This window comes from Acanthaster planci, linkage group LG02, assembly GCF_054643075.1.
Source record: "Acanthaster planci isolate LZ-2023a linkage group LG02, COTS_SCS, whole genome shotgun sequence".
Classification (NCBI taxonomy): Eukaryota; Metazoa; Echinodermata; class Asteroidea; order Valvatida; family Acanthasteridae; genus Acanthaster; species Acanthaster planci.
Window position 1 is genome coordinate 15,927,259 of NC_141778.1, and position 26,769 is coordinate 15,954,027.

At 41.8% G+C, this 26,769-nt stretch overlaps 3 protein-coding genes across 4 annotated transcripts; 1 reads left to right on the forward strand and 2 right to left on the reverse strand.

Moving 5' to 3' along the window:
* Positions 1-7: 7 nt before the first annotated feature.
* Positions 8-5,296, reverse strand: rpl21 (ribosomal protein L21). The gene is made up of 5 exons (XM_022223792.2): positions 5,208-5,296; positions 2,347-2,489; positions 1,632-1,744; positions 1,356-1,515; positions 8-215 (listed from the first exon to the last, which is right to left on the reverse strand). The coding sequence occupies exons 2-5, from the start codon at positions 2,479-2,481 to the stop codon at positions 126-128; spliced, it is 498 nt and encodes a 165-aa protein (XP_022079484.1). The 5' UTR covers positions 2,482-2,489; positions 5,208-5,296; the 3' UTR covers positions 8-125.
* Positions 5,297-5,369: 73 nt separating this feature from the next.
* Positions 5,370-17,664, forward strand: LOC110973178 (ubiquitin carboxyl-terminal hydrolase 12-B-like). 2 transcript variants are annotated; one of them, XM_022223788.2, is made up of 11 exons: positions 5,370-5,481; positions 7,864-7,944; positions 8,898-9,111; positions 9,766-9,846; positions 10,448-10,620; positions 10,969-11,045; positions 11,503-11,586; positions 12,250-12,382; positions 13,252-13,316; positions 13,596-13,674; positions 14,011-17,664. In XM_022223788.2, the coding sequence occupies exons 1-11, from the start codon at positions 5,452-5,454 to the stop codon at positions 14,113-14,115; spliced, it is 1,122 nt and encodes a 373-aa protein (XP_022079480.1). In that variant the 5' UTR covers positions 5,370-5,451; the 3' UTR covers positions 14,116-17,664. The 2 variants fall into 2 exon arrangements, with proteins under 2 accessions (XP_022079480.1, XP_022079481.1); XM_022223789.2 differs by having other exon boundaries at positions 5,403-5,550.
* Positions 16,994-26,384, reverse strand: spcs3 (signal peptidase complex subunit 3). The gene is made up of 4 exons (XM_022223791.2): positions 26,142-26,384; positions 22,277-22,421; positions 21,361-21,476; positions 16,994-19,731 (listed from the first exon to the last, which is right to left on the reverse strand). The coding sequence occupies exons 1-4, from the start codon at positions 26,282-26,284 to the stop codon at positions 19,602-19,604; spliced, it is 534 nt and encodes a 177-aa protein (XP_022079483.1). The 5' UTR covers positions 26,285-26,384; the 3' UTR covers positions 16,994-19,601.
* Positions 26,385-26,769: the final 385 nt, after the last annotated feature.

Here is a 26,769-nt window from a genome sequence, read left to right on the forward strand (position 1 = left end):
CAGAGTGTAATGTTTACCTGCTCTTTTATTTCGCTTTTTAACCCTCACAACATTAGTTACATTTTACAAAACGGCCGTTGACGTTGAACCCCTTCCTTCAAAAGTGTGCAGTTTTTTGCACTGCCTTATGCGATGAACTTGTATGGGATGGGTTCTACAAGCTGTGGCTCGTTCTTCTTGGTGCTCACAAAGTGAGCCGAGCGCGGTTGCTCTGGCTGCAAAAGAGAAGACAAGTACACCTATCACAAATGTGGTATCAGAGGAATTCCATTTGAAGTTGCAATATGTCAATGTTACGCTCACCCTTGCGCAACATAAGCTGCACATGATCTGCCAAAAGGTTCCTGAGGGCCAACAACAGGTATGCTTTGCCCAGTGTATTTGCTTACACATTCAACCAATGTCAACCAAAGCCCCTGGCATTAACTTGTCCATTACATGAAGATTCTTGCACAGGACTGTAACACAGCTGAACCAGTACTTGTCTGAATTTGGCCCCAGCCCTGATGATGTCTATTCTTAGTGTCGATAACTACCTTGAGCTTGATCTCTGTTCAACATTTTGTCTTCACACATGAAACTGCCTTAAGATAGCACAGTACAATCAGCCTGTAATGGGATCTTCAGTATATGGGGGCTGGCAAGTCTGTGGTTTATCCAATAGCAGCTTCATCTTGAGGCTCATGAAATACGCTTTCCAAGTGGCGACCATCTGGCTCACTGCAGCTAGATTTGCTTCAGTGGTATGAGCTTCATATGAGGCCAGAGTCTAGAATATTTCCATTGGCTGCAATTTCAACAGAGCAGCTTAGTGGAAAATCCAAGGAAATCTACTTGTAAAGCAACACTCAGCAATACACCAGTCGCAAGAAACAGACGTGCCTTGGTTTTTGGCTGGTAACCTATTTTCGCTCAGCAAATATGTTCTCTGCTTAACGAACTCCATAGCTCAGGAGCTCTAGGAAATAAGCCCCTAGTTCATGCAGTAAATGCTTAAAGCAGAGTGTAAGTCATGAGGTGCACATGTAGTCCAATAGAAAAGAAGCTAAGATTTAGGAAAAAAGCTGTGAGCTGAAAACGATCACTTGTCCTCGCAACCTTTACAGGGCACTGCTGGGAAAGTCAAATGCATGATGTTACCTTTGTCAAGCCATCACTGGATCACATTCATCTGAACAATGGCAAAGGTCAACACTTCCACGTGCAGTGCACGACACGAGCGCACAAAATGTGCAAGCAAAGATTAGGACCGCAAGGAACACACAATGCTTGGCGCATCAACATTTTGTGAAAAGCATTCCCAGTGCCCTGTAAGGGCAACGGGGACAAGCACACTGAAAGCGCAGACTACCAACCTGTCTCTTGAGGGCGCCTCTCTCCAGCTTGATCCCTTTCTCCTTGGCCTCCCTCCTCAGCTCCTCGTTCCTCTTCACACGCATCAGGAAGTCGTCCCGGCACTTGGAAGGGCGCACGTGCTGGATGCGGACGTTGATGCGTTTTGGGATGATGCGGTTGCTAGAAATTGAACGTTCAAATGTTAAGTCATTATCCACTACACAGTAGCTCAAACGGCACTGGCCCACGAACCAACTTTTAAGGTAGCATCTCTGATCCATTTTGGGGGTACCTACCCGACCTGCTTGTTGACAATGACTCCCACAGCGTGAGGTGTGACGTTGAAGACACGCCCCGTTCGGCCATGGTAGCTCTTGTGAGGCATGCCTTTCTGGAAGGCACCACAACCCTGGCAGAACAAGCAGAGAGATGAAACAGAACTAAGTACATGTATATAAATTGTTCGGTAAACCAACAAAATTTATCAAGTCACTACCCACAAGGCCAACTAACCATGGAATCTGGGGTAGCCAGCCACGACAGGATTTAGGAATGGCAGTGTCCAATGAGACTACCTCCTACTGTCTGAAGCCAACAAAGGCTAATTGCCAAATGGCAAGAGTCCATGGAAACAGCTTCTGCACTTTGCTCCATCTGGCAGAGTCAGAGTTTGTCCAGTTATGACTGCTGAACTTGTTTTCAGCAGGTGGGTGGTGTGAATCGTTTCCAGCCACTCAGAGATTCACCTGGTTCTTTGAAACATTTTACTGTAACTGCATTCCTCCAACCAAAACAGGGACGTATACCATATTAGACTTGATCTCACTCCAAGAATCGAAACTGTTCCTCAGAGACATACATGCTCTCAAAAGAAGGGGCATCCTGAAATGTTTTTTAGGTTATCAATTAATGGGGAGTTTATTTGTACATGCTCCAGACATGATAACCAGATGGTAAATTAAAAGTTTCCCCAATGTGGAATGTGGCCATCACTTCGTTAGTCATGCCAACCTTGATGTCCACGTAGTCGCCTCTCTTGTAAACGTGGAGGAAAGTCGACAAAGGCTCAACACCCTTCTTGCGGAAGGCCCGTGCAAACATGTACCGCGTACCGCGGCGGTAACCTGTTGTGTTTGTCTTCACCATGATGACGCCTGATGAAGAAAATGATTTGGAAGTGATTACTGTATTCGATGCAAAATACAAGTGATATTACAATAATTATAATGACGATTTATAGAGGACACAGATCCACCATGGTGCTCAAGGCGCTAATACCTTGAAATTAATAATAACATTCACCCTTAAATGCCTTCACCCACGCATGAGCTGGCAGTCATGGCAGTGAGCAGTTTAGGACTGGGTAAACAGGAACTAGCCGTCGCATCTGAACTCCTGGTGCAGTATTTGCATAATGTGAGGTCACGGTTTAGGGGTAATAAACTTGACGTCATGATGATTTGAGCTGTCAACGTCAATGTGCACGAATGTATGAGGTTCACAAATTAGCTGCAAATTTCTCGAAAAGTAGGAGGAGGTAAGGCCATGAGAACGAAAATTTTAGATTTGCATCCACCGCCCGCATGGTCCAAAACACCCTGCTGAAAAAGTTTATTATTTCCAAAAAAATTCGTTATTTTCAGAAAAATGCAGGAATAAAAAATCCATTTCAAATCCTAAATCATACAGCAGTAAAAGGGTCCAAAATGCGTACATCTATGCATACCTACTTACTACACGAACGATCTAATTCTATAAGACTGTAATATGCGCAGGCGTAAAGCACTGTCCTGGTCCGGCTGGGGAATACATGAACATATGTAAGTATCCCCTGAGCACGGACATTACTGTATATGTACAAGCAATCCCGTTAGCACTGCGAGGCCGTGCAGCTTCCGTCCCGTTGCGTGTCGACTTGCATTGGCTGGCCGCGAGTATACAGAACACTGCATCCAATCAAAACTTGTTCTGTTTGACAACTTGATGACCTCATTTGCCTTATGGGGCAGCGCAGACATCCGGGAGTTTCACAAAAATACGGGTAGCAACCACACAGTACTGATGAAAACAACTGCAACGAGCGCAGCCGTTTGTACAGATCAAAGAAAAGATTGTATAACCCCATCCTCGGACTGGCTGGTACGTGCGTACGTCACCAAGGTCGCTGTTTTCACCGGAGTACTACCTGTCATTTTGCAAGAATCCCTGATGTCCACGCTGCCCCATATGGAACGCGAGGTTGTGGCTACTTGGGGCTGGCATGCCAATTATTGAACTGAATATGCATTAAGCTCAGTTGAATGTAGGGAGAATTTAGCAGTGTCATGTACCAGGGAATGCGGTATGTTGCTGTTGATCTTTTGTGAATTCTTACTACATACTTTACATATTCATCGCACTTGGCCACTCCGCGCTCCGCACACCGTCAAATAATGAATAACGAAAAAAGCCTCATATTTTTCCAAAATATTCCGGCAGTCCGGGCGCAAATCTGAAACTTCCATTCTCATGGCCTAAGAATACGTAGCGAAGGATTGATTTAGAAGCAGAGAGTGTGGGCTATGGTGTACATTGAGCAACTCCGATTGTGAAAATGTTTTCATTTCGAAGTGCTTGAAAAAGACAACAAAAATTCGGTATATGAGCATGTGGCTGTACGGGAGCGCAGCATACCGTAGGCCACATTAATGGGCTAGGCACAACCATGATAATGTTACGCCCCAACTATAGCATTAGTCCCAACTATAGTTGGGCCCGTCCCAACTAGAGTGCTACAGTTGGGCCGGCCCAACTACAGCAGAAAGGTCCTGTGTGCATGATGTGCCCAGCAAGTGCCAAAGTCATATTGTTTACAAATGTCATGTCATTGGTCATAGGGCTGGATGAACAGATGAAGTGCCGCATTTTAGATGAATTGTGTCAAGTGTGAGACACACTGACTTGGATAATGATGAGACATTTGCCACAGATATTGGTCAACAATAGTTGGGCCAGCCCAACTGCAGCACTACAGTTGGGACTGTCCCAACTATAGGTGGGACTGATGCTATAGTTGGGGCGTAACAATACGGTCGTACTAGTTAACGTCAACACAACTTCAACACGCGTCAACACATGATAGTAAAGTCAACACACCCAAATCATGTTCTAAGTTAACAGAAATGCAATTCGATAGCAATATAATGCCTAAAATACAATTTGGCTAACAACAGAGGGCAACATTTGGGGGAAAAGCCATTTTATTTCACGAAAATAACACCCCGCACAGCCATAAAAGACGGTAGCCATGTTGCCTCTCGATCTCGGTCAGACGGACCATACCATTACGCTACAGGGGGTCACCTTTATACAGTAAACTATGGTACGGTCCAAACGCTGTGAGAAGGCAAGATGGCGGCAAACGGCGGCACTGCTCAGAGACAATTTTTCGCAAGAAAAAACTCCCTTGAAATGTAGTAAAATGTAAACTCGACTAAATAGAAATTATTCCTAAGCGTATACATTACAGTTCGATACGTCTGTTTTCTGTTTTCAATGCATTTTGTAAGTGTTGACGGTGTGTTGACGTTACTATCAATGTGTTGACGCGTGTTGACGGTGTTTTGACGCTGATTAGTACGACCCTAACCATGCTCACAATAACATTGGCATGGTTCCGTTGGCCGGCCCATGTTCAACAATGTTGGCACATTGCTGCATAAGTTACGAGTTTCTGGAGACATTTTACTGCGATAAAAGCACTAAATAAATTCATAACTCCATTAATAACGAAAGAAACTATAAAGTATTGCTCTATCAATAAGCAGTCATAATACGGACAGCTGAATCATTCATAAAATGACGATAAAGCTTGAGCATGTTTCCTTTCCCACCTCGCGTGAAATGGCCGACAAGTAAGAGGATTCTCGCCCCCACGTGATATTCTCACGCTCACGCGAGAAACCACGTTGATAGCGTAGGGTCATTGACCTAGTGAGGTGAACTATAGTCTGGCTTCGGATGAAATTTTCCATCCAATCACATGCGTGGAATGCCGTAAAGCATCGGAGTCAATTGAGACAGCTACCTGACTGAAGTTTACACGGGCGGTCGAGAATGTGATGTACTCGACGTCGAATGAGGGTATTGTTTCCCATTTTTAAGATGGTGAGAATCTTTTGCTTTTTGTTCTGAGTGGAACATGATGTAGCCAGTTTATCTATAACTACCTCCATGGTATGTTTTCTTAAATTTTATTTTATGATCTACCCAAGCAAGAAAGAAATGTTGACGCCGGCTGTTCTCTGTTATAATCTGATAATGCTGCATCATCTGATCATGATCAGTTTTCTACTTACGTACTACTAGCCTAATAATATTAACGTAACGGCAGGCCTAGTTGGCAATTGCCAACACTTTTGCCATGTTTGTCGACATTTCAAACCAGTACTTGCTGTCGCTTTCGTCTCGAAAATGTTGAAGAACTTTTCCTCCACAAGACAAGACTTGTTAGTTTGTCTTCCAGCAGTCTGAAGTTCCTGTAAATAACCCCAGCCTGCCAGGCACACGGGATCAGGTCAACTCGGACCCAAACCAACTCGGACCCATTCCAATTCGGACCCATGCCAACTCGCACCCAGGACCAACTCGGACCCACGCCAACTCAGACCCAATGCTAACTCGGACCCACGACCATCTCGGACCCACAACCAACTCGGACCCACGCCAACTCGAACCCACGCCATTTCGGACCCACCTCGAGTCAACTCGGACCCACTGAGTCTTATGGTTGCATTACACCAAATACGCGCCCGTAGACCGAAATAGCGCTGACTCTTGAACCTCGCGAAGAGGTTGGCCTTCATTTTTTCGCTGGAAATTCAAGATTATGGACAGATTGATCACTTTTCGTTTCAATTTTATGAACTTTTTTATTCGCCTTTTCCCGAAGATAGCCCCCCAATAGTAGTAAAACTATGCGCTCATATGAATGTAGCCGCCCGCCTCTATCCAAAATAGGCTAGCATTGTGGGGCTTTTTCTGAAAAAAATACTCTGAACTGGAAACTATCAAACCAATTTCGGGATTTATATAAATAATTCTATGATCCCTCGTGATTATGGCACGTCTTATTGTAAAAAATAAGAAACCGTGATCACAAAATATTAATAATGAGCTCGCGAGCAGACATACGACGCTTCAAAACCGTCTCCAAGTTTAAGCCAATGGGAAATATTCCACATTTTTATTTTAAAATGATTTGATTTGTGTTGTTCGAAATTACCAACCTATTTGCGTTATTTGGACAGTCAGTTAAGGCTTGTATGGATGAATTCCTCCATCTGCCTAAATCTTGCCGGTATTGGGGGTGGGGGAGGGAATGGGGCAAGGTGGAGGTGTAAGACTTGCCCGGCCAAAAAAAATTAGAAAGTGAGGTGGGGGATAACACCATTAGACACTGTAAAAGGTCAATGTTCGGGACATTGATGTACATGTATATCAGCAGTATCTGTTTCACGTGTATGCAGCATCTCTTATGTACATCAGAAGGGCCTATCTGTAGCTTTTTATTGCAACAAAAACTTTGGGGGCTGTTTGGTGAAAGTTCATTCGATTTCTGCTGGTGATCTGGAGTGCCAAAAAAACTTCGGAGAAAGGGCGTCAATGATTTGGTACTGTCAATCACACTCCAAAAGCTGCTCCATTTGGTTGTCCCAAGCTCCCACTCCCCGATCATAGGGTTTCAAGAATGGAAGGTGACAAAATCAGTTTTTGTGGGTAATCACGCCGGTACCTCGGAAGCTAATAGCCGATTAAGATTCCAGATAACAAGCAGCAAATAAGACATCAAAGGAAATGTGCCTCCATAAAAATACGACGCTCGTCGGTTACTCATCACTTGTTCCAAGACATCACTGATATCAAATCTAGTCCAAATTCGAAAACGGAGAAATTCTGGGAAGCCTGTGCCACCGTCTCCCTGCATAACGTGTAGAGAGGACGTTAAATCTCGGCAGCATGCAGTGCAAAAGTGTCATTTACCAAATGCTAAAATGTAAAAGTGGACAAAATAAAAATTTTCAACAAGTTAATCACGCTCCTGGGGTTGGGTCCGAGTTGACTCAGGGTGGGTCCGAGTTGGTCATGGGTCCGAGTTAGTGTTGGGTCCGAGTTGGTTGTGGGTCCGGGTTAGTATTGGGGCCGAGTTGACATGGGTCCGAGTTGGTCGTGGGTCCGAGTTGGCATGGGTCCGAGTTGGCATGGGTACGAGTTGGTTTGGGTCCGAGTTGATTCGAAACCAGGCACACAGCCCCTGTGACGGGTGACAGTGTTGATTCTAGTTTTACAAATTTACTATAGGCCTAGGGATAAGCATTTGCTCTTTGTTATGGTTATGTATTTGTGTTCCTGAAATGTATCTTCTTGTTTCTTCAACTATCTCAACACATTTTTTGTTTTTTTCAGTAAAACTGATCACTCAAATGAATTTGCAAGATCAATCAATCCTGTTGGGAAATGCTCTCATAACATGACCCCTTCATCTTGTAGGGAGCTAATGCCTCCGCCTTGGAGAAAGAGATCGGATCAGACCAGTTTCCCACCAATGAACACTACTTTGGATTAGTCAATGTAAGTCTGTTTCATTTTAATCAAAGCTATTTCTAATTCTATTATTCGTGATGTGTGACCAGATGACAAGTGAGTCTTGGGCTCATTATTTTTATAGCAAGTTTGTTCTAGTTTGCATTGAAGAGGAAAGGGAGCTCTTGTGTTTAGTGTGTCACTTAGTTTGGCATCCAAGTGAAAATTAACATTATGTGGCCAACAAATATTTAGAATTCCTGTTAATTTACATTGTGGAGGATTATTTTAAAGGCCTTGAACTCAAAAGTGACCATGGCGACGCTTTTCTCATTTTGTTAGGTATGGTCACATATTTCAATGTGAACATCATTATCAGATTGTAAGCATAGGCCCACATAATTTAGTTTGAAGACGATCCGTGAATGTTGACCAAAAGATGTAGTGTGTAGTTCTGCAGTTTTGTATTTATAATGTAAACTTACTTTAACTTTCTCATATCCTGTGGATGTACTGTGGATGATCATTTTTTAGGATTTAGGAAAGTTCCTCATGAGAACACCTGGGAAATCTAGCTCGAATCATGTCAAATGCAGCAAGATTCTGTGTTCTTTACTAGTATACAACACCTGGAGGGTTAGGGCTAATGTTGTGTACAGTTGATTATTCTCTGATGAAGCTTGACTTGGATGCATGCATTGGGGATTTCATGTACCACTTCACATGCAACCTTCAGCAATGAGAGAAAGTCCTTTGGCTACATCCACAAAATGCGCCTGTGGAAGCCACTAGCTAATTCCTGGAGCCACTTTGTCAGACTGGATCACTTAGATAGAGGAACAGTTTAATAAAGTTAAATTTTGATATAATTTTTCACACATCGTAGTCAGTTTGGGAGTGCTATTTTTAAGAAATGGTTTGTTTTTTGTGGCAAATTCATGAGGTACCATTCCCCCCCAAGGTATAATAAAGCTTTGGAATTCTTTGCTTTGCCATCACAGTTTGGGAACACCTGCTACTGCAACTCAGTCCTCCAGGCTCTGTACTTCTGCAAGCCATTCAGGGACAAAGTCCTGAGCTACCGCGCCCAGCCTAAGAAGAAGGAGAACCTTCTGACCTGCCTCAGTGACCTCTTCAACAACATCACCACACAGAAAAAGAAGACCGGTGTCATCGCGCCCAAGAAATTCATCGGGAGGCTGCGCAAGGAAAATGGTATCACGCATGGGATATTGTTATCAATTTATTGCATTTGTAACTTTCATCTATCCAACTACATGTAGACATACCAATACTGTTCATGTCAAGTTTATGGCAGCCCCCTTATGGTGTATTGTGTGGCAAATACAGAATTAAAACCTGGCATGTTCATATAATCTCCCAAAATGAAAAAATTAAGAAATTGAGATCAAAATAAATCTTATAAGATTAGTCTAAAATGAAGAACAAACATTTCCAGTTTAAAAAGAATTTTTGTGGGATTTCAAACGATGTCTCTGTGAGATATTTTCATGATCACAGAAAGAATGTAAAAACAAAGTGTGTGTACTTTTCATGAGGATGCCTGGCAGAAATTCAAAGGAGCACTTGCTTATGGAAAGCCTGCTTAGGACCAGATGCCACCTGTCAAATGCTGTTTTGGTTAAACTGTTTTATTCAACCAACCGTTTGTTGTGAAGGTGGATGAACTCAGCCATCACCTTCAACAGCCTTTTTTATTCAGAGAGGAAATTGTTGAAAAATGACCAAGGTGCAATTTATGACAGGTCCTTCACCAGTGCACACAAATTGACGGACATTGATTGATTGCACACAAATTGACGGACATTGATTGATTGCATGTCATTTCTGTTTTCTTCTGTGGCCCAGAGGTGTTTGACAACTACATGCAACAGGATGCGCATGAGTTTCTTATCTATCTACTCAACACAATAGCTGACATTTTGTCTGGTATGTAGTTTTATTGTCATATCTATGGCACTTTTAGTTCTTGAAGATTTGGTTTAAGACTAAACAAAAGTTTTTCTAGTAGAGCAGTACCTTTCTGTTTAGAGGACCTGGCAACTTTCAAATATGTAAGATGATTTCAGGTGCGCACAAAAAGGGTTGAAACTTTTCAGAACTTCACACATTTTTGTAAGACTTTTTTTTTTTGGTAATATTTTGTCACTTGTAAACAAACAAAGATTTGGAAAGGAGTTTAGATCTGTGAAATGTTGATAGACTATTGCTCCTTAACTTGCAACAACTTTACTTTTACCATCCAAGAAGTTAACTTGTTACTTGTCTGTCTGTCAAATGGAAACAGTAGCCACGTAATGAGGGGATTTTAGCAATATAGAATTCCCCAAAACATTTCCAAGGTAGCATGATCATTTTTCAGTAGCCCAACTTCACTCTTGCATATTTCATGTTACTGCTTTGTTGGAGCATTTGACTTTCTGTCACATTTCAAATTATAATGTACACTATGTCCTTTTGCCTTTTCTGAGCATCCCCCTTCATAATCAGCAATCCCATTTCTTTTTCCGTTTTTCCACCCTTTCTGTAGCTGAGCGGGCGGCTGACAAGCAAGTCGGCAAACCCAACAGCAAGGTCAGTACCCCCAACGGTTCACTGAGCAACAATAATGACCATCACCACCAGAAGAACGAACCGACCTGGATCCACGAAATCTTTCAGGGGACGCTGACCAACGAGACCAGGTGTCTTTGCTGTGAAGGGGTAAGCATAGCTACATGCTTGGACCTTTAATGACTAACCCAGTGTCTTTCCCAAGTCCTGTAATCATGTGTTCAGAGCACTCTGGGTAAATATGGCAATCTGCATGCGCGAACACTCCACATGGGATGGTAACCTTGCTTGTCATGACCTAATACACTGGTAGGTTTACTCAGCATGAAATAATCCAAGTGTTTGCTTTGTTTTCCCTCCATTTATTGTCTTGAACCTCAGCACAGTTGTGGGGGAAGGATGATGGTACATAGAAGTTCTAATTAGAATTAGGGCTAAAGAGATGCACCTGTTATTTGTTTTGGGGAATTTGCTTATTTTGTTTGTTGGTTGGTGCAGGTAAGCAGTAAGGATGAGGATTTCTTGGACTTGTCAGTAGACGTGGAGCAGAACACATCTATCACCCACTGTCTCAAGTGAGTATCACCTCCAGTATGTGTGTGTAAATGTTAACCAAAAACAGGGTGCCTAGTTAAATTTGGCCCACCCGCTGCATGTTGGCTCTTGTTTGAATGCGTTTGGCAAGGAGTGCAGATAACTGATTTTGCCTCTGTAAATGCACAGTCAAGCTATGGATGTTGTGCAGGGCCCACTGTGGTAGTTGGGTTCCAGCCCCTCTAGGAGTTTGTCAGCCATCTTTCACCCAGTCCATCTACGTGTGCATGCCGCTCTGCCACACCCAACCACCCGTACAATTCTCCAAACCTGTACAACTCATAATGCTCGGGGGTTTTACCTGCTCAGTTCACCTTTCACCTTAGGATACCCTTCCCCCATCCTTTGCTGAACTGCCGTTGAAGTCCGTTTTTTTGTCAGTCATCTTCCTGCTGCTAATTTAGACTGGATGTCTGTTTGTTTTTATTTCTTTCACAGAGGGTTTAGTAACACGGAGACACTGTGCCATGAATGTAAATACTACTGTGAGACATGTTGCAGTAAGCAAGAAGCCCAGAAAAGGTGAACGCTTGAACTGATATATTGACTGTGTTTGACCTCTCACAGAAATAATCTCTGTATTCTGCAATATAATCCCGGTAGGCCTCTGAAGTAATGACGCTCCTTTGTATTGACACATACACTTTCCTACGGAGCCAGTGGGAGCCCTGTGGCCCACTGGGTACCATAGGAATGCACACATGTAATTAAACCATGGCATCATCAGCACAGAGGTCTGTTTTAACCCTTCTATGCTGAAGTCACTCTTTGGGTCATTTGGTAAACACCTCAGAGAAGCACAGCTGTGTTGTGTTGTGCACTGCACCAACAGTCCCTCACAGGAATATCAGATTGCACTTTTGTGCTGCCCAACAACTGTGCCTCACTGTTTCATGTGCATAATTGTGCAGTAAACCAAATGTAGTGAAGAGGACTGCACAAAAGACCCTGGGTCATTTTGTGCTGACAACCTACTGTGTACACACTGAACCTGTGCATGTTTGAGTTCCATATAGAAACTACATGCTCACCAGTGACTGTGGGCATTTGTGCACATTTGTGCTGTAAAACCATAGGAGGGTTAAGCCAGTGTATTTCAATACCAGTCATGACACTACCCACCTATTAGTAACCTTGCTTGTTCCCTTCTCGACCCCTTTCTCTTCTGCTAACCCCTCACTCCAGAATGCAAGTCAAGAAACTGCCTCAGATCCTTGCCTTACACCTCAAGCGCTTCAAGTACATGGAGCAAGTCCACCGCTACACCAAGCTCTCCTACCGCGTTGTATTCCCACTTGAGCTCAGACTCATGAACACGGTGAGTCCGCCCAAGGCAGTGTCAGATACTCAACTCGCTTCCCTTTGTAAATTTCCTCCCCAGACCACTCTGATGACTACATTTACAAGCCACAATTACGTTTGAGCAACGCCCACTTGTCAACTCCCCATTGATTTTCCCTGGTAGCCCGTGCACTATATGTATCCTGGGTACCAGGCAAAATCGACTGGTGGTTGACAAACGGTTGTTGCTCGAGCGTGCCCCAATACTGAGGCAGTAGTATTGGTGTATGTGGGTCACACATGGATTTTTGATGTGCCTGTGAGAAAGAGAGGGACCAAATAACCGTACATCTCAAGTAGTTGCCCCAAGGAAGGCTTCTCTGAGAGCCTGTCAAAGAGGCCATTACCAAGGCAGTACCAAGCTCACATACAGGTCAGACAGGGACTCGCGGTACTCCTTTTATGAACTACTGGCACCAAATACTTTCACATCTAAAGTTACACCTGCGTATATGCATGTGAATGGGACACCACCTCAGTTCTTTGAAATTGCTGTCTGTAGATAAGTCGTTAGTATTCAATGTGTAATTGCACCCCAAGAAACACAATTAACCTTCCTTGTTTTTCATGTGAAGTGACATTAACTGGTTAGCCACCCAGAGTTGCTAAATTATGTGGGAATTTAGCATAAGCCTTTTCCAGTAGTAGCAATGATGCTGTACCATCCAAAGTCACTTCATGCCGATGTGAGATGCACATACATGTGAAGTGTGCTGTCTTATCTCGCCTTTGTTGTCACAGTAGTTCCATCTGCGTAGGTACAGTGTACTTCATCTTTCTGCAACAGTCATGATGTTCTGTTGTTTTTTTTTTAATCTTACCCCTATCACCTGTTTTGCTGTACAGTCTGATGATGCAACCAGCCCGGACAAGCTCTATGATCTGGTCTCCGTCGTCATCCACTGTGGAAGGTAAACCTATGAGTTCAATGTTTTTTCAGGCAGTAGGTCGGCTTTGATTAACTTGATCACATTTACAATTCTTTGAAAATAATTTTGCCTGTAACCTTCAAGTTATAAAATCAAGCTATTATCAATTCTTAAGGATGGGAGAAAATCTTGTACATTCCCAGTATCAGGCAGATTTGGTTTATTCATCGATACCACATTTACCAAACAGATGTTTCTTTTCAATTCAGCCCAATCTCCATCTTTAAATGACACAAAGTCTTCACATTTGTCTTCCTGCAGTGGTCCTAACAGGGGCCATTACATTACCATCGTCAAAAGCCACGGCTTCTGGCTGCTATTCGATGATGACCTGGTAGACGTAAGTACCGATGCATTTTTCCCCCTCCAAATTTCTGTCATGTCTTACCAGCAAACTAGCAAGAAGTGTAATGCACCTTTTCTAACCAGAGATCCACAAATGGAATGGTCATGTTATCGCTGTTTTATGTAATGCAATTGATGGCCATGTTTATAGACACCAGACTGAAAATGGTGTGATCCAGTGCATGCAAATAACTTTGGCATAGGACACCTGAGGCAGTGCTGAATGATCAAAGTAACGATCAAATGCTACTTCTTCTTAGTACTGCAAACAAACTCCTTAAACGGGATATACTTTCTTGCACTGACGAATGGTCTCTGCTTTTCTCAACAGAAAATTGACGTCTCTAACATTGAGGAGTTTTACGGACTCGCAACGGAGGTCCAAAAGACATCAGATTCTGGGTACATTCTGTTCTACCAAGCGAGGGATCTTTAGCTGAAAACGTAACTCCCAATGTTCATTCGTATCAGGTATCAAGTGTTACTACTTTTGTGGAGTACATGGCCAGTTGTGCAGGTCTTGGGGAAAAAGCACAACAGCTTGTGAAACATTTGGGTTACAAGCACCTATGTACCGACAACACAAATTGATGTTGTCATTGTGTGGCTAAAGGTAGTCAGGTGTACTTTGTGGAAGGATAGAAGAGACTTGTTTACCCACAGCAGGGAAAAGCATTGGCCCGTCAGTATTCTTTGAGATTACAACAGCGTTTCTGTTTACTGCCCATAGCCAGAGAGTCCAGTGGAAATGACCCAGTTCTGAAATGTGTTGGTTTAGGTTTAACCGGGAATAGTCTTAATATGTGTGCATGAGATTGCGTGTGGAAGTTAAAAATCACTCCGTTTTTGGCTTCAGAGCCATCTCAAAACTCATTCTGGACAAGTTGCAGGTGAAACCACTCACTCCACTCGCAAGAAGCTCGGCATTTGCCCTGGCCAAATTATCATTTGGCACCTTGTCATCCCTGAAGTTGGGGAAACATGCAATCAGGTAGCTTCAATGTGGAAATATTGTGAGGGACTGTCATTAAGAATCCTACAACTTACACGTGCATTAGTTTCCCAATTTTTCAGCCACTTGAGATGTTTGAGATGGCTCGTTAGAAAATGAATCAGTACCCAAGCACCAGACACCAAATTTGACCACATTTCAGGGAGACCAACAAGCAGTTGGGCAAGAAATGTTATTGTCATTAATATTTAACTACATCAACTGCAAACAAAAGTATAGTGTGAATTTATTACATACCTACAGAATAAAGAAGGGAATAATTTTCTTATGCCTATTATTAAAATTGGTAGTGGAAGTATTAATTAAATTTATCAATTTTAATTTTTCATCTATTATTATATGATTATCGGTCATTGTGATTCATCTGCAATTTATAGTATTGGTGAGGTCACAGTTCAAGTTTATTAAATGCACTTTTAGTTGTAACCCTTGATGGAAATTTTTTTTTCCCAAAGGCAACACTAAAATGTTCAGTCTTTTTTATGATTTTACAAACGTAGAGTTGCCAAAGTTAGATTGCGTTATGAATTAGTTGAATATAGAGTAATGTGTACATATTAAATCGAGAGAGATGTTAATATTTTGTACATGTAAAATGAATTTATCAACTTTGATAAATAAGTAGTTATGAGGCAGGATTCAGCATTGTTGGGTTTTTTTTGTTCTGGGTTTCTTTTCTGTAAGAGATTTTTATTTGATGGAAAAAGTGGACCTTTCAAATTCTTATTCCTAAGGCAGTTTTACTAGTAGGCTTTTGAATCCTTCAAAATCCTCCACTTTGCAGAAATACAGTGGCCACTTCTTTGTACTTCAATACTCAAGGGACATCAAAGTCATATAGGCTTCATTCACTAGGTGGCCATTTTGAATCATGCTATCCTAATCCACTTTATTCACAAAACACTAAGGTAAGGTGCCTGACTATTTACAGGTATAGTCTCACTTTGAATGGTATGTTTCATTTGGACAAAAACGGTGCCATGACTTTTTTGTCCAAGATTCAAGATGGCCGCCTCATAAAGAAGGCCAATAACAGCTGGACCCATCCTGCAATATCTTTTCACATCTTTTCACATTTGATGGATTTTGAGGGATCTGGGAAGGTTAGGGTTGATGGGTGAATTCTGTTTGTGATTTCAAGAGGACAGGATTTGGGATCAGCTTTTGTGCAGGACCAAAAGAAAAAGTTGTTACTGTAATGCAAAACCTTGATTGTGAAGCAGTTTTTTTGGTCGAGACCCAACAAGTCCATCATAAGCCATCCAGTTCACCAAAGTTGAATCACAAGCTTTTCAGATGAACTGCAATAAAAACATTCCTTAGTGCCCATGTTTGCCCTGTAACGGGCCTTGTGAAAAGACTTAGGACTGAACTTGTGATGGACGTGACTGCGAACTGGTATCAAGTCCACATCCACAGTACCTGTTACCACTCATTGTCGGTTAACACTAGACATCAGTTCTGTAAATCTACTACATGTTCATGTATTTGGCACTGATGTTGCTTAGCATGGAAATCTTTGCTCAGCAGAAAAGGGTTACTAGCCACACTGTCATTAGACTTGCACTGTTAATAGCTGGCTCTATTAAACTGGATTTGGCTAAATTTGCTAAGCAGGAAATTTTACTGAGCAGCTTGATGAAATACCTGCTGAAGGTCATCATGAATCTTTGATGAAGGCCCCCCCATGTGTATCTAACAAATGAAATCTGGTCACAGTATTGTATCGGGGCATAAAACTGGGCTGTAGCAGACCTTTTTTCTCCTTTGAGACAAATTTTGTTGTTGTAAATCTGTTCTTTCTATATCAGTCATATTTTTGCTGGAATTGAGGTTGGATGCTAGTGCAAAAGTGAAAGAAATATTCACTATGTGTTAACAGTTGTACACGGTTATAAAAACACCAGGTAATGAACAACATTTCTGCCCCTCTTCAACTCTTTTTGTACATTTTGACATATAATCTGACAATCACCTAGGGTGATATTTCTGAAAACTTCTACCGCCCATTCAAACAGTGGGATCGTATCGGACAGTGAAAAAAACAATTCATGCGTAATGCAAGGCAGGAACTTCACAGAGGGATCAGAGGTCACTGCCTTGATGCCCCTGGTCTTTGCCCCCAATGCCCAATGAAATGCCCCCACAGACAAGTTGATTTTCCAATACAAGTGCCCTTTGCAAATGAAAAATTGCCTTGCCCTTTCAAGAACAAAGTCCCTGCCCAATTTGTGTATGTAATAAAGGAAAATATGGTCTGTGTTTGTTTGCACTGTTAAGCCTTCACACCTACAACATAAAATCCTGACATCAGCTGACTTTTTTATTCATGTAAATGGTTCCAGCAAGCACCTGCATTTATAATCGACATATTTACCACAACCTGTGTACATTCTTTACCCTTTGAGTAAACTGTTTCGTGTGATCATTTCCAATTGTCTTAGCACCAAGGTACAAGAAGCATTGGCTATAAGCCCTTTAGTGTAATGTACTGGGACCTGTGGGAGACTAGTGGATTCTACTGCATGGGTCACCCAGTTAAAACAATAAGTAAATGGATAAATAAATTTAGATTCTGTTTGTTTTCTACATGTAAATTTTGCAATAAACTACGAGCATACATGTAGCAATTGTTTTCATCAAACATATTTTATGAGCTTTCGTTTGAAATCTTACTATGAAGAAGTTTGGTTTTATTTTGTAACTTCTCTTGGCCGATGCAAACGGGAAAAGCTGCACAATACTTTTGATGTTAATATGCTACAAATTCCAAGGTATTCACATCTTCATACTCAAGCTGGTTTCCTGCCACTTTCTGATGAAGTGTAAAAGTGCATTAGAACCACATACTAATGAGTAACAACCTTTTCTGTAAAGTTACAAAAGATGTACAATTGCTGAGCAGCACTGTGACGTCTGATTTAAGAAGAGCCACAAAATAAAACTGTACAGAATTTAGATTTCAGAAAATGACACTGAAATGGTGGTTTCCTTTAATCTTTTTGCATCTGACCTAATTTTCTTTGCAGAGTTTTCAAGTGCTTCAAGACTTCCTGTGCTTATTACGAGCAATTCACAACACACTGAGTCACTTGGAGGTTGCCATGGTTGCCAATGTTTAATATGCGCATTGGATTACTACATCCAGCGCCTTCTCCCGAAAGTGCAACTGCATTCAATTTGACACATGGTATATCGTACTTACTCAACCCAAGTTACCAACTCTCTGAGCCGGTTACTTGAAGTGTTTCCTCTTCTTTTGGGGGGGGGGCAAAGCCCAAGTCTTGTGCCTGATTTGTACATAACCACAGATTGCGAGTGCCAACCTTAACCAAAACGACACCATGGACAAGGGTGAGGCAAGTACTGGTATAAATCAATTGCACTGTAAATTTAAAGCCACCAAACAAGGCTGACGCCATGCTTTATGGATATAATACAGTACCTTGACTGAATAAAATAATTAAATGAAAACAGGAGTCATGAAATGTACATCCGCAACACCATAACTAATTTATGTCAGCATTTATGATGTGAATTTCCAACCACAATTTCCACCCCTCCACAAAAATGCAATTAAAACATGAAAACTTTCCCCCTCAAGACCAAAGAACAGAAAAAACATCCACAGTCGAGAAACTCTAAAACAAGAAGGTATGCAAAGTGCTCTTAAAAATTTAAGTTCCTTACGTTGTTATAAAAGGACAGTACAATTATCCGAGGGTCTCTTTCCTGAACAATGAGTGACAAATCTTTCACTGCATTCAATTCAAACGAAAACTAATATGCTGTTCTCATTTCCCATTCCAAAACATCACAATTTTATTTTTACTCTCTGCACATTCTGTACAAATTTAATGTTTATCTGCATCCATTTTAAAAATACTGTGGAGAGTTAAATGCATTATCTGAGCAACCCTCAATTACAGAAACAGATGAAAAAACGTCTTAGCTGGCTAACTCAAAACTGTCCTTCACATGCATTTATTCAACACGAACATGTACGGTTTAAATTTTGGCATGGCTTCTGGGGTGCTGTAGTCTGCCACACACCCTGTTCGTCCCTTCACAAGTCCAGTCGCAAGTAGCGGGGTGAAGAATGACAAAGGAATACCTCTGTTACAGTTCATTTAGATAGCCTGTGACTTTAAGACTGGATGACTTGTGATGGCCTTGCGGGGACTTGGAATGAACTCGACAACTACACTGGATTTTTGCCCACTAACCCTCCAACTGGACTGTACGATCCCAGACAGTGAAAAAGTCTGACTATCGTTAGTCGAGTCCATCACAAGTCCTTTCACGAGGCCAGTCATAAGTAACAGGGTGGACACGGACAAAGGAATGCTTGCACACTGTGACTTGGCTTAAGACTGCATGACTTGTAATGGGCTTGCAGGGACTTATGAAAGACTCGACTACCACACTGCTGACCACTACTGAAGGGCAGGGAAGCAACTTTGTTCCCTTTATGTTCTGTCCTCTGAGGTAAAATAAAACATGTAGGCCTACACCTTGCTTTCACAAAGAAACCGTTTTGAATAATACACATTGCTTCCAACATAATTTAAGCATTTGGTGTGTGATAGGCTGAGGTCTGAATCATAAACCAGCAACAGCAAACAGGTCCATGGAGAGAAGCGGCAGGCACAAGCCAGTTACCTTCATACATTCAAGTGTTAGAGCCGGCTGTAACTGTAGCCAAGTCCTTCACACAAGGCCATAGAGGTGTTTCTCGAGAAGCCATGTTGGAGTGCAGAGTAATGGATGATACAAGAAAATTGTCCACAGGTGTGCCAACATACACTTGTAAATACTGCACAGGATCAAAGATAAACACTCCAACAAGGCACCTTGTGAAATCTTGGCACAGGTTGTAAAATTCGCTGAAGAAAATTCATGAGGTTTCTTTATATTCTCTTGGTACTGTACTCATTGGGGAATGCAAAGACATGTTTGCCATCGCCCGTGATCCTTGGCAGCAACCCGGCTCCTGGAATGACATTCCAATTCAGCGTCATTGTGATGTTTTCGTGACCTCTGCCAAAAATAAAATCAAAAAAAGGGGGGAAAATTTTTTTTTAATGTAAAGAAGTTAAACAAAACCAATATAACTCCTTAGGCACTGCTGCAGAAAATGTCACATCCAAAGTACATGTCTGGGGCTGAAGATAATACATAAGTCTATGGAAGTTGCCAGCTTAGTGACTTCATCCTTTCTCATAGACTCATGTCTTACTTTCAGCCATAGCCAAGTAAATGGGACATAGTCAAAGCCTCACAAATCCTCTAACAGCACTACACAGTAAACTAGTGTTCCATATGAGGTAGGTGTGTGGCCTAGAGGTTTATGTTTGTAACTCCAAAATAGAGTTGGGGGTTCAAATCCAGCAGTTGGTTATGTGTTGTGACCTCAGGCAAGTCACTTCACTCCTATTTCGCTCCCTCTCAACCGGGGGGGGGGTAAAAATTGGTGCCTGTGAAGTTAGAGACGGTTAAAGTATTTGATGAAGCAGTTTGCACTTGAAATGGCAGCATCAAGCTGTACATGTACATGTATGTAATCTGATTTCATACACGAAGAGTGGCACATCAATTGTCCGTTGATTAATCGTAGCAAGTTTTGGCGATTGCGCGCCGGTGGGAAATCACGGGGTGGAGTGTGCAGTATTTATTGTCTGGATTTTTTTTTTAATTTTCACTACAGAAATTATAGAACAAAGTTGGAATCTTTGCAGGGTATTTCCAAACAATATTGTTGTTATTTTTGTTTCTCTTCTTTCTTTTTTTTGGGAGGGGGTGTAGTTGGGCAAATGGTTTCCATGCATAGTTAAAACATGCTCTCCTATTTCATGCTTACGAAAGTATGGAACGGAATTTGAATTTCTGAAGCGGAATTCGAGATTTGGCAAAACAGAAAATACCCATTTTTGAAACAGAAAATCACTGGCTCCATGTATGCTTTATAAATACCCGTTATTATTGTTACTAAAGGTGATTTGGCTACAAAAACTAGGGGCTGAACTTCCGGCAAAGATTGCAGTGCACATGCATTTTCACTTGACCTTGTTTTCCTAAGTATCATGTGACTACGGGCGTTTTCAAAACGAGTGGATTTGGCTTAGACTGCAGTTTTGCTGGTTGCAGTCTGAGCTCGTACACGTAGTTTCCAGCGCTATTTCAAAACGGCTGGCACCAGGGAAACCGAAGTCTGAGCCGAATCCACTCATTCCGACAACGCCCTGCGTTCCTCATTACCTATTGCCCTCACTTGCTTTTAAATTAGGAGAACTCCGAGTTCTAGACTTCGTATTTCCAATTTTCAAGTTAAATTCAAATCATTCTGAAATTGTCAACGTCAACTTCTGGGATTCCTGAAGTGCCTCGGAAGGAGATAACTACTACAGAGACAGAAAGTTTAACCCCTGCATTTTTTCAATTGACTGGAGAGAGTTTTGAACTTGAGGCCTGCTGTTCGACAAGCACTACACAAAATGAGCTATTAGGCATATGTTGTCCTGCCAACGCATTACTTACTTTGTTCAGGGGATGTTAGTCTATTCCTGCAGCCTAAATTTCCTACCAAGGTTGAACTAATGAAAAAAAGTAACTTCAAGAACTTTGCCACTAAGCCACCAGCAGGCTCTTTTTGTAATTTCTTACACTCACTTTAAACCACTACCGTCGTCGTAAAATGGATATTTCAGGTTGACATTCTTGAGGTCCAGATTTGCTTTGCCTCCTCGGACAATGATCTTATCCCACAGCACTACCTGGTTAAGTTTCTGGGATGAAAAAGAGCAAAACATATCAGAAAAACTATAAAAACTTGCCCATTCAAAATGGGTTTTTTTTTGGGGGGGGGGTGCCATTATAAGTGAATGAGAGGAAGACTATTTCTATAATTAGCTCTTCTTTTTCTTCCTTTAAATTTTATGTTGGGGGGAAGGTCCAATCCAGGAGAGCGAGGGGAATTTTTCAAAGGAGGAGGGAAGGGAGGTAGATCTTTGTAACGAATTTTAAAATACATTGTGTTGTCTTCTGTGTCATTTACCAAAGGAATTTTATTAAGGATTGGGCAATCACTTAATCTAAAAACTATTACCACAACAATAACAATGGATGGTAGAGCAAGCAATACTTGAAAACAATAATGTTGGTAATTTTATGAATTCCAAATCCCAGAAAACTGTGCATTCATGATGGGGTTGCTTGATAAATCCCATTCCCTCCTACAAAAAAAGTAGTGACGACACTAAAACTCTGTATTGTGTAAAACTGGTTCAAGGCTTCATTAATTTTGGATTTTTGCCCTGCCCGACGCGTATTACGACACAAACCCTCGGGGAGCAAACACTGAGTATACAGCAGTGTTGTATCCGAGACCTTGATGTCCGAGACCAAGACCAGGTCTCGAGACCTACAACACTGGTATAAAGTGTTGTAGTACATGTCAAAAATCCAAAATTAATTAACATCTCCGCGGCGCCAATCCATCCTTGGAAATGGCTCAAGGCTTTTTTTTTAATTCGGCAGTTTTGCAGTGAGAAGTGAAGTTTCTAGAATGTCCTCTATCCGTGCTTACATTTTGTAGTGTCTCATACTCCACCATGAGGTAAAGAAACAGCTGCTTGGTGTTCCAGTTAAACAGAGGGTCCAGGTCAGAGGTCAGGTCAAAGGTGATGTGGCCCCGGTCCACCTTTTCTCCATTTTGGTTGTATGCGTTCTTTCTGTGGATTATGGAAAAGTACACAGTTAGTCATCTTTCATTTAAACATCAAACTTCATAGACCGTAGGATGATCGCTCAAAATGTTACACAATATCTGTCAGATAAATATTACAAAAAATCTGATTTGGAATATTGCCTTTCAAAAAACCTGCACAAGTCAAGAATATATTAAATTTAGCAATGGTTTTACGATCCAGAAAGCAAGCAAATAAGGATTACATCATCTAGTATCAACCAATGTAATTCCTCACTGATCATCCTCTTTCACGTCTTCGTACTATAATACGCTAACCAAGATGGCGGCGACCGTAGAGGACGAGGTTTCGTCGGAAACGCAGCCGAATTTTTGTTGTATGCATGTTTACACAGATGAATTTGGAAAGCTTGTAGCTTTTAAAAGTTCAAGTTGGAGTAAGTTTATCAGCTGCGGTTACAAGAAGATGCAGATTCTTGACTCAGTTGAGGCCAAAATTGTTGTAAATTTTGCCCAAATACATGTACACCATGTGAATTAGAGCGACGTGGCAAACGATTCGGCACTCCGGCCCTGGCCAAATGAAGCCGGTTATCACCGTTGTTGCTACCAGAGGTTTTGCAACGTAAATAAAATACAACGGGCCCATGGCAGAAAAACTACAGAAGATGCTGATAATGGTAAAGTTTGTCAAAGGTAAAATTGGGGGTGGTGTTAAACTCCGCCCACCTTATTACTGTCTGGTGAGATCCCTTGTTAGAAGTTTAAACCAAGTGCGTGCTCTACTTATAGGTAAAACTTTGCCTTGTTGGGGAGAAATTAAAACTTTGTTATTGACAGGTTGTGTACCACAGTTATTGCTCTTAATATGATTAACGCATAAATATTACATAAATATCATGACAATATGCACGTTTACAGCTTGGCAACAGTAAAAGTGGGATTCAGCACACTTGAACCCCCCCCCCCACGTATGAAGTTTTATGTGGTCTGACGATGGGGACCACGGATCTCCAAAAATAGGCCTTTTTCCTTGTCATCCTATGGTCTATCAGTATACATGTAAATCAAGTTTTAGACCCAGCATTTAAAAGTCACATTACATGTACCGGTACTAACACGACTCCAAAAGGTTTATAAAGGGAGCTCCTGTTAACTTTCGGCTATTTTCGGAGAGGGAATGTGTTCATCACTTACGAAAAACAGATTTAACAGAAGAGTAAACTCTTGATGGTATTTATGACATTCAATAAATGTGACTATCTATATAGATTTTTTGCCAAATTTTTCAGGGGATTTCCCACAACTTGATTATGTAGCAATATCATGGACTTGTAATGGATTTGTTAGCCGTGATCAGTCGATCAAATCAATCAATAGTGCTGCATTATCCGACGATCCTGTCTGATATTTCAGACTTTAAATTTCCCCTTTTGACAAAATGCTCCCCAAAAGCTGTTAATTAAAAAGACAAGGAGACTAGCTCGTGGCAAAAGGACTGACACATTGTTCCACAAGATTGAGCAGCCATGCAACAATATGGACATGATTGATAAATCGTAAACATGTACTGACTACACCCAACAAATTTGTCGCCAATGCCTCTTCCTTTTATAAAAGCCATCATTTGTCCATATACCATGGCTATATTTTGGCACTTTTAAACTGGTTGCTGTCTACTTCTGTAGATAATTTCACAACTGTTACGAGGGCTTAAACACACATAACCCGCCCTGTAAAAATGAGTCACAAGTCTCCGGAGCTACTTGTGAGTTTTACTTTGTATTAGATTGAGGAATTTGAGCTTCTTCTTTTGATGTGTCACTCAGTTTAGTAGAATGGAAATAGACACTGTGCAGATATTAAAACGTTGAGGATTCCTGTTGCTTAAACACTGTGCAAGATTCTTTCAAAGGCCTTTCACTCAAAAGTGGCTCTGGAAATAGACACTGTGCAGATATTAAAACGTTGAGGATTCCTGTTGCTTAACACTGTGCAAGATTCTTTCAAAGGCCTTTCACTCAAAAGTGGCTCTGGAGACGTTACTCATTTTTACAAAACGGGTCACAAATATAGGCTAGATTGGCAATACTTATTGTCCGATCGTGCCAACTATCATGTTGTGGTTCCCGTAATAAGCCATCTATACCAGCCACTAACAATAGGTCTAATTGTAGTGTTAATACCCGTTGACCGTTACCGCAGAACTGTTGGGTCCGACATTCGTCCCGCTCCCACAAACTCCACAGAAAATGAGCCTTTTTTGCCATAGGCACTACATGAGGGCATGCACAGGGATTTGTGACCATCATATACCCACAGAAATGCCTCTCCATTCCCCCCCAAGAGTTCTATGTAAGGCAGCATACATACCTTCATAACTTGTATCACAAAAAAACGGATCAAAACAGTGCTGATTTTTACAAATGCCATGAAGTATATTTTTTGAAAAAGTGAAGTATATTTTCAAAAAAAGGTGCAAATATTTCCCAATCAGAGTCCAAGAATCATGTGGTTCACGTGTGTACTTATGAAGACAAGCCGCAACCAAATAACTGACTATGGCTGCAACTGATACACAAGATATGGAACTTGGCTGCAGCCACTTTCCGTATATGTGTGTGTAATTCTTAGCCACGACTGGCTTGACTGGTTGAAATGGCAGTTGGCTGCGGTGTGCTACATGTAGGGGTCACACTGACCAATCACAGGGCTCCTCATTATTAATACCCGAATGGCAAGAATGACAAGCAATAGCCAAGTGCTCACGTGTCCTGAGTGCAAGAAGATTGCTGCCTGCAGCCACATGCAAGCTCCACAGAAATTGCTCAATGTATGACAGCGCGCTCACGTGCACTCACATCCAACGGCAGTGAAAAGATCACAATGGACACAAGATGCCATTCCCCACCTCCGACAATGTCAAACTGAAAATGCGAAGCAAGCTCGGCCATTAGCTGGCCTGACACATGCACAATGTGATGAACACAACGGCATGCTGAAGTGACGGCAACGGCAATGGTGCAATTGTCAAATCGTCATTGGGTGGCAATGAGATGCTATGGCAGAAAAGGTTCGTTTTCTGGGAGGTTCACAGGAGCAGGCAGACGTCGGATAACACAGTTCTGGGAGTAGCCTACTGCTACTATGAATCATACACAATATGATAAATTTGTGTCCAAGCTTTAGGCCTATCCCTCCCCCGGTTCATGGGAACTGTAAATATGGAGACCCTGTTCCTATGCTAGAAGGGCAAGCTACATTTTAGCTTTTGAATTCACTTTGGTAGAAGACTATGACATCATGCTCAATAACTGTAAGGTTGATGTTGTAAAAAACGGGCAGGGTTTTGAGTTTTGAGGGAAATTCTGAGGGAAGTCTGTGAGCATTCTAACCTGTTGACACATGACACACAGTAAATTCAGATTTGCATTCCAGTATGTACACCAACTAATGAATAATGAAAAACAGCCTCATGACATGGGTTTTCAAAATTGTCCGGACGGAAATCCGGAATGTGGCCTCATCAGAAAGAAAGTCACATTTTCTCACAATTTACTACATGTATTTGGAATTTCAAAAAAATAGGATCAACGCAAAAAGAGAGTGTTGCATTAGTTTTTTGGGGTCTCACCAGTTTTGCAAGATTAAAATTACAAAAACTGGGGTCCCCAAGTATTACAATACCCCCCCCCCGGCAAGCCAGGTCATCAACCATGTCAACAATATGCACAAACGTACTCACACCAGATGTTTCGATGTCTCCACGTAAAATGGGGCAACACTGCCGTCGAAAGCCGTCGTCAGAAAACAACAAAACGTGAGAGCTGCCAGGACGCTGAGCGTAAAGGCAAATATTGTGTTCGCTCGGGATAAAACGGTGTTCATTTTGCCAAAATTTGGTGCTTTCTTCCGTCGGCACAAAAATACGGACTTACTCCCTGAGCGCGCTACACTTCCACTCACTACGAATTAATCAGGGAACCTAGCTTTTGCAGAAGAGAATGTGGCCTCGTGCGATTGGTTGTTGCACGAGGGCGCTCTTTATGGAAACCGCTAGCCGCCTCGCCTCCCGCCTCCCTATAGCCTACCCATGCCCGCCACGTGTCCGTAGCTTTTCTTTGGTGTTCCGCGGTCATGAAAAGAGTTGCCGTTTGATCTTGCTTCAACTAAGATTAATGTGATCGTTATTTTATTGTTAACTTGTCGATAATTAACTTTTGCGAAGATGATTTATTTCAATGAGGGAACCTTTACCATAAACTTCCTGATAATGACTGCTGGAAAACTTAAATTTGTAGCTTGAATCGCCTTTCTGTGTCAAGTTAACTTGTTTTCAAGTTCAGTGCACTAATTCAAACAAACAGAAAGAG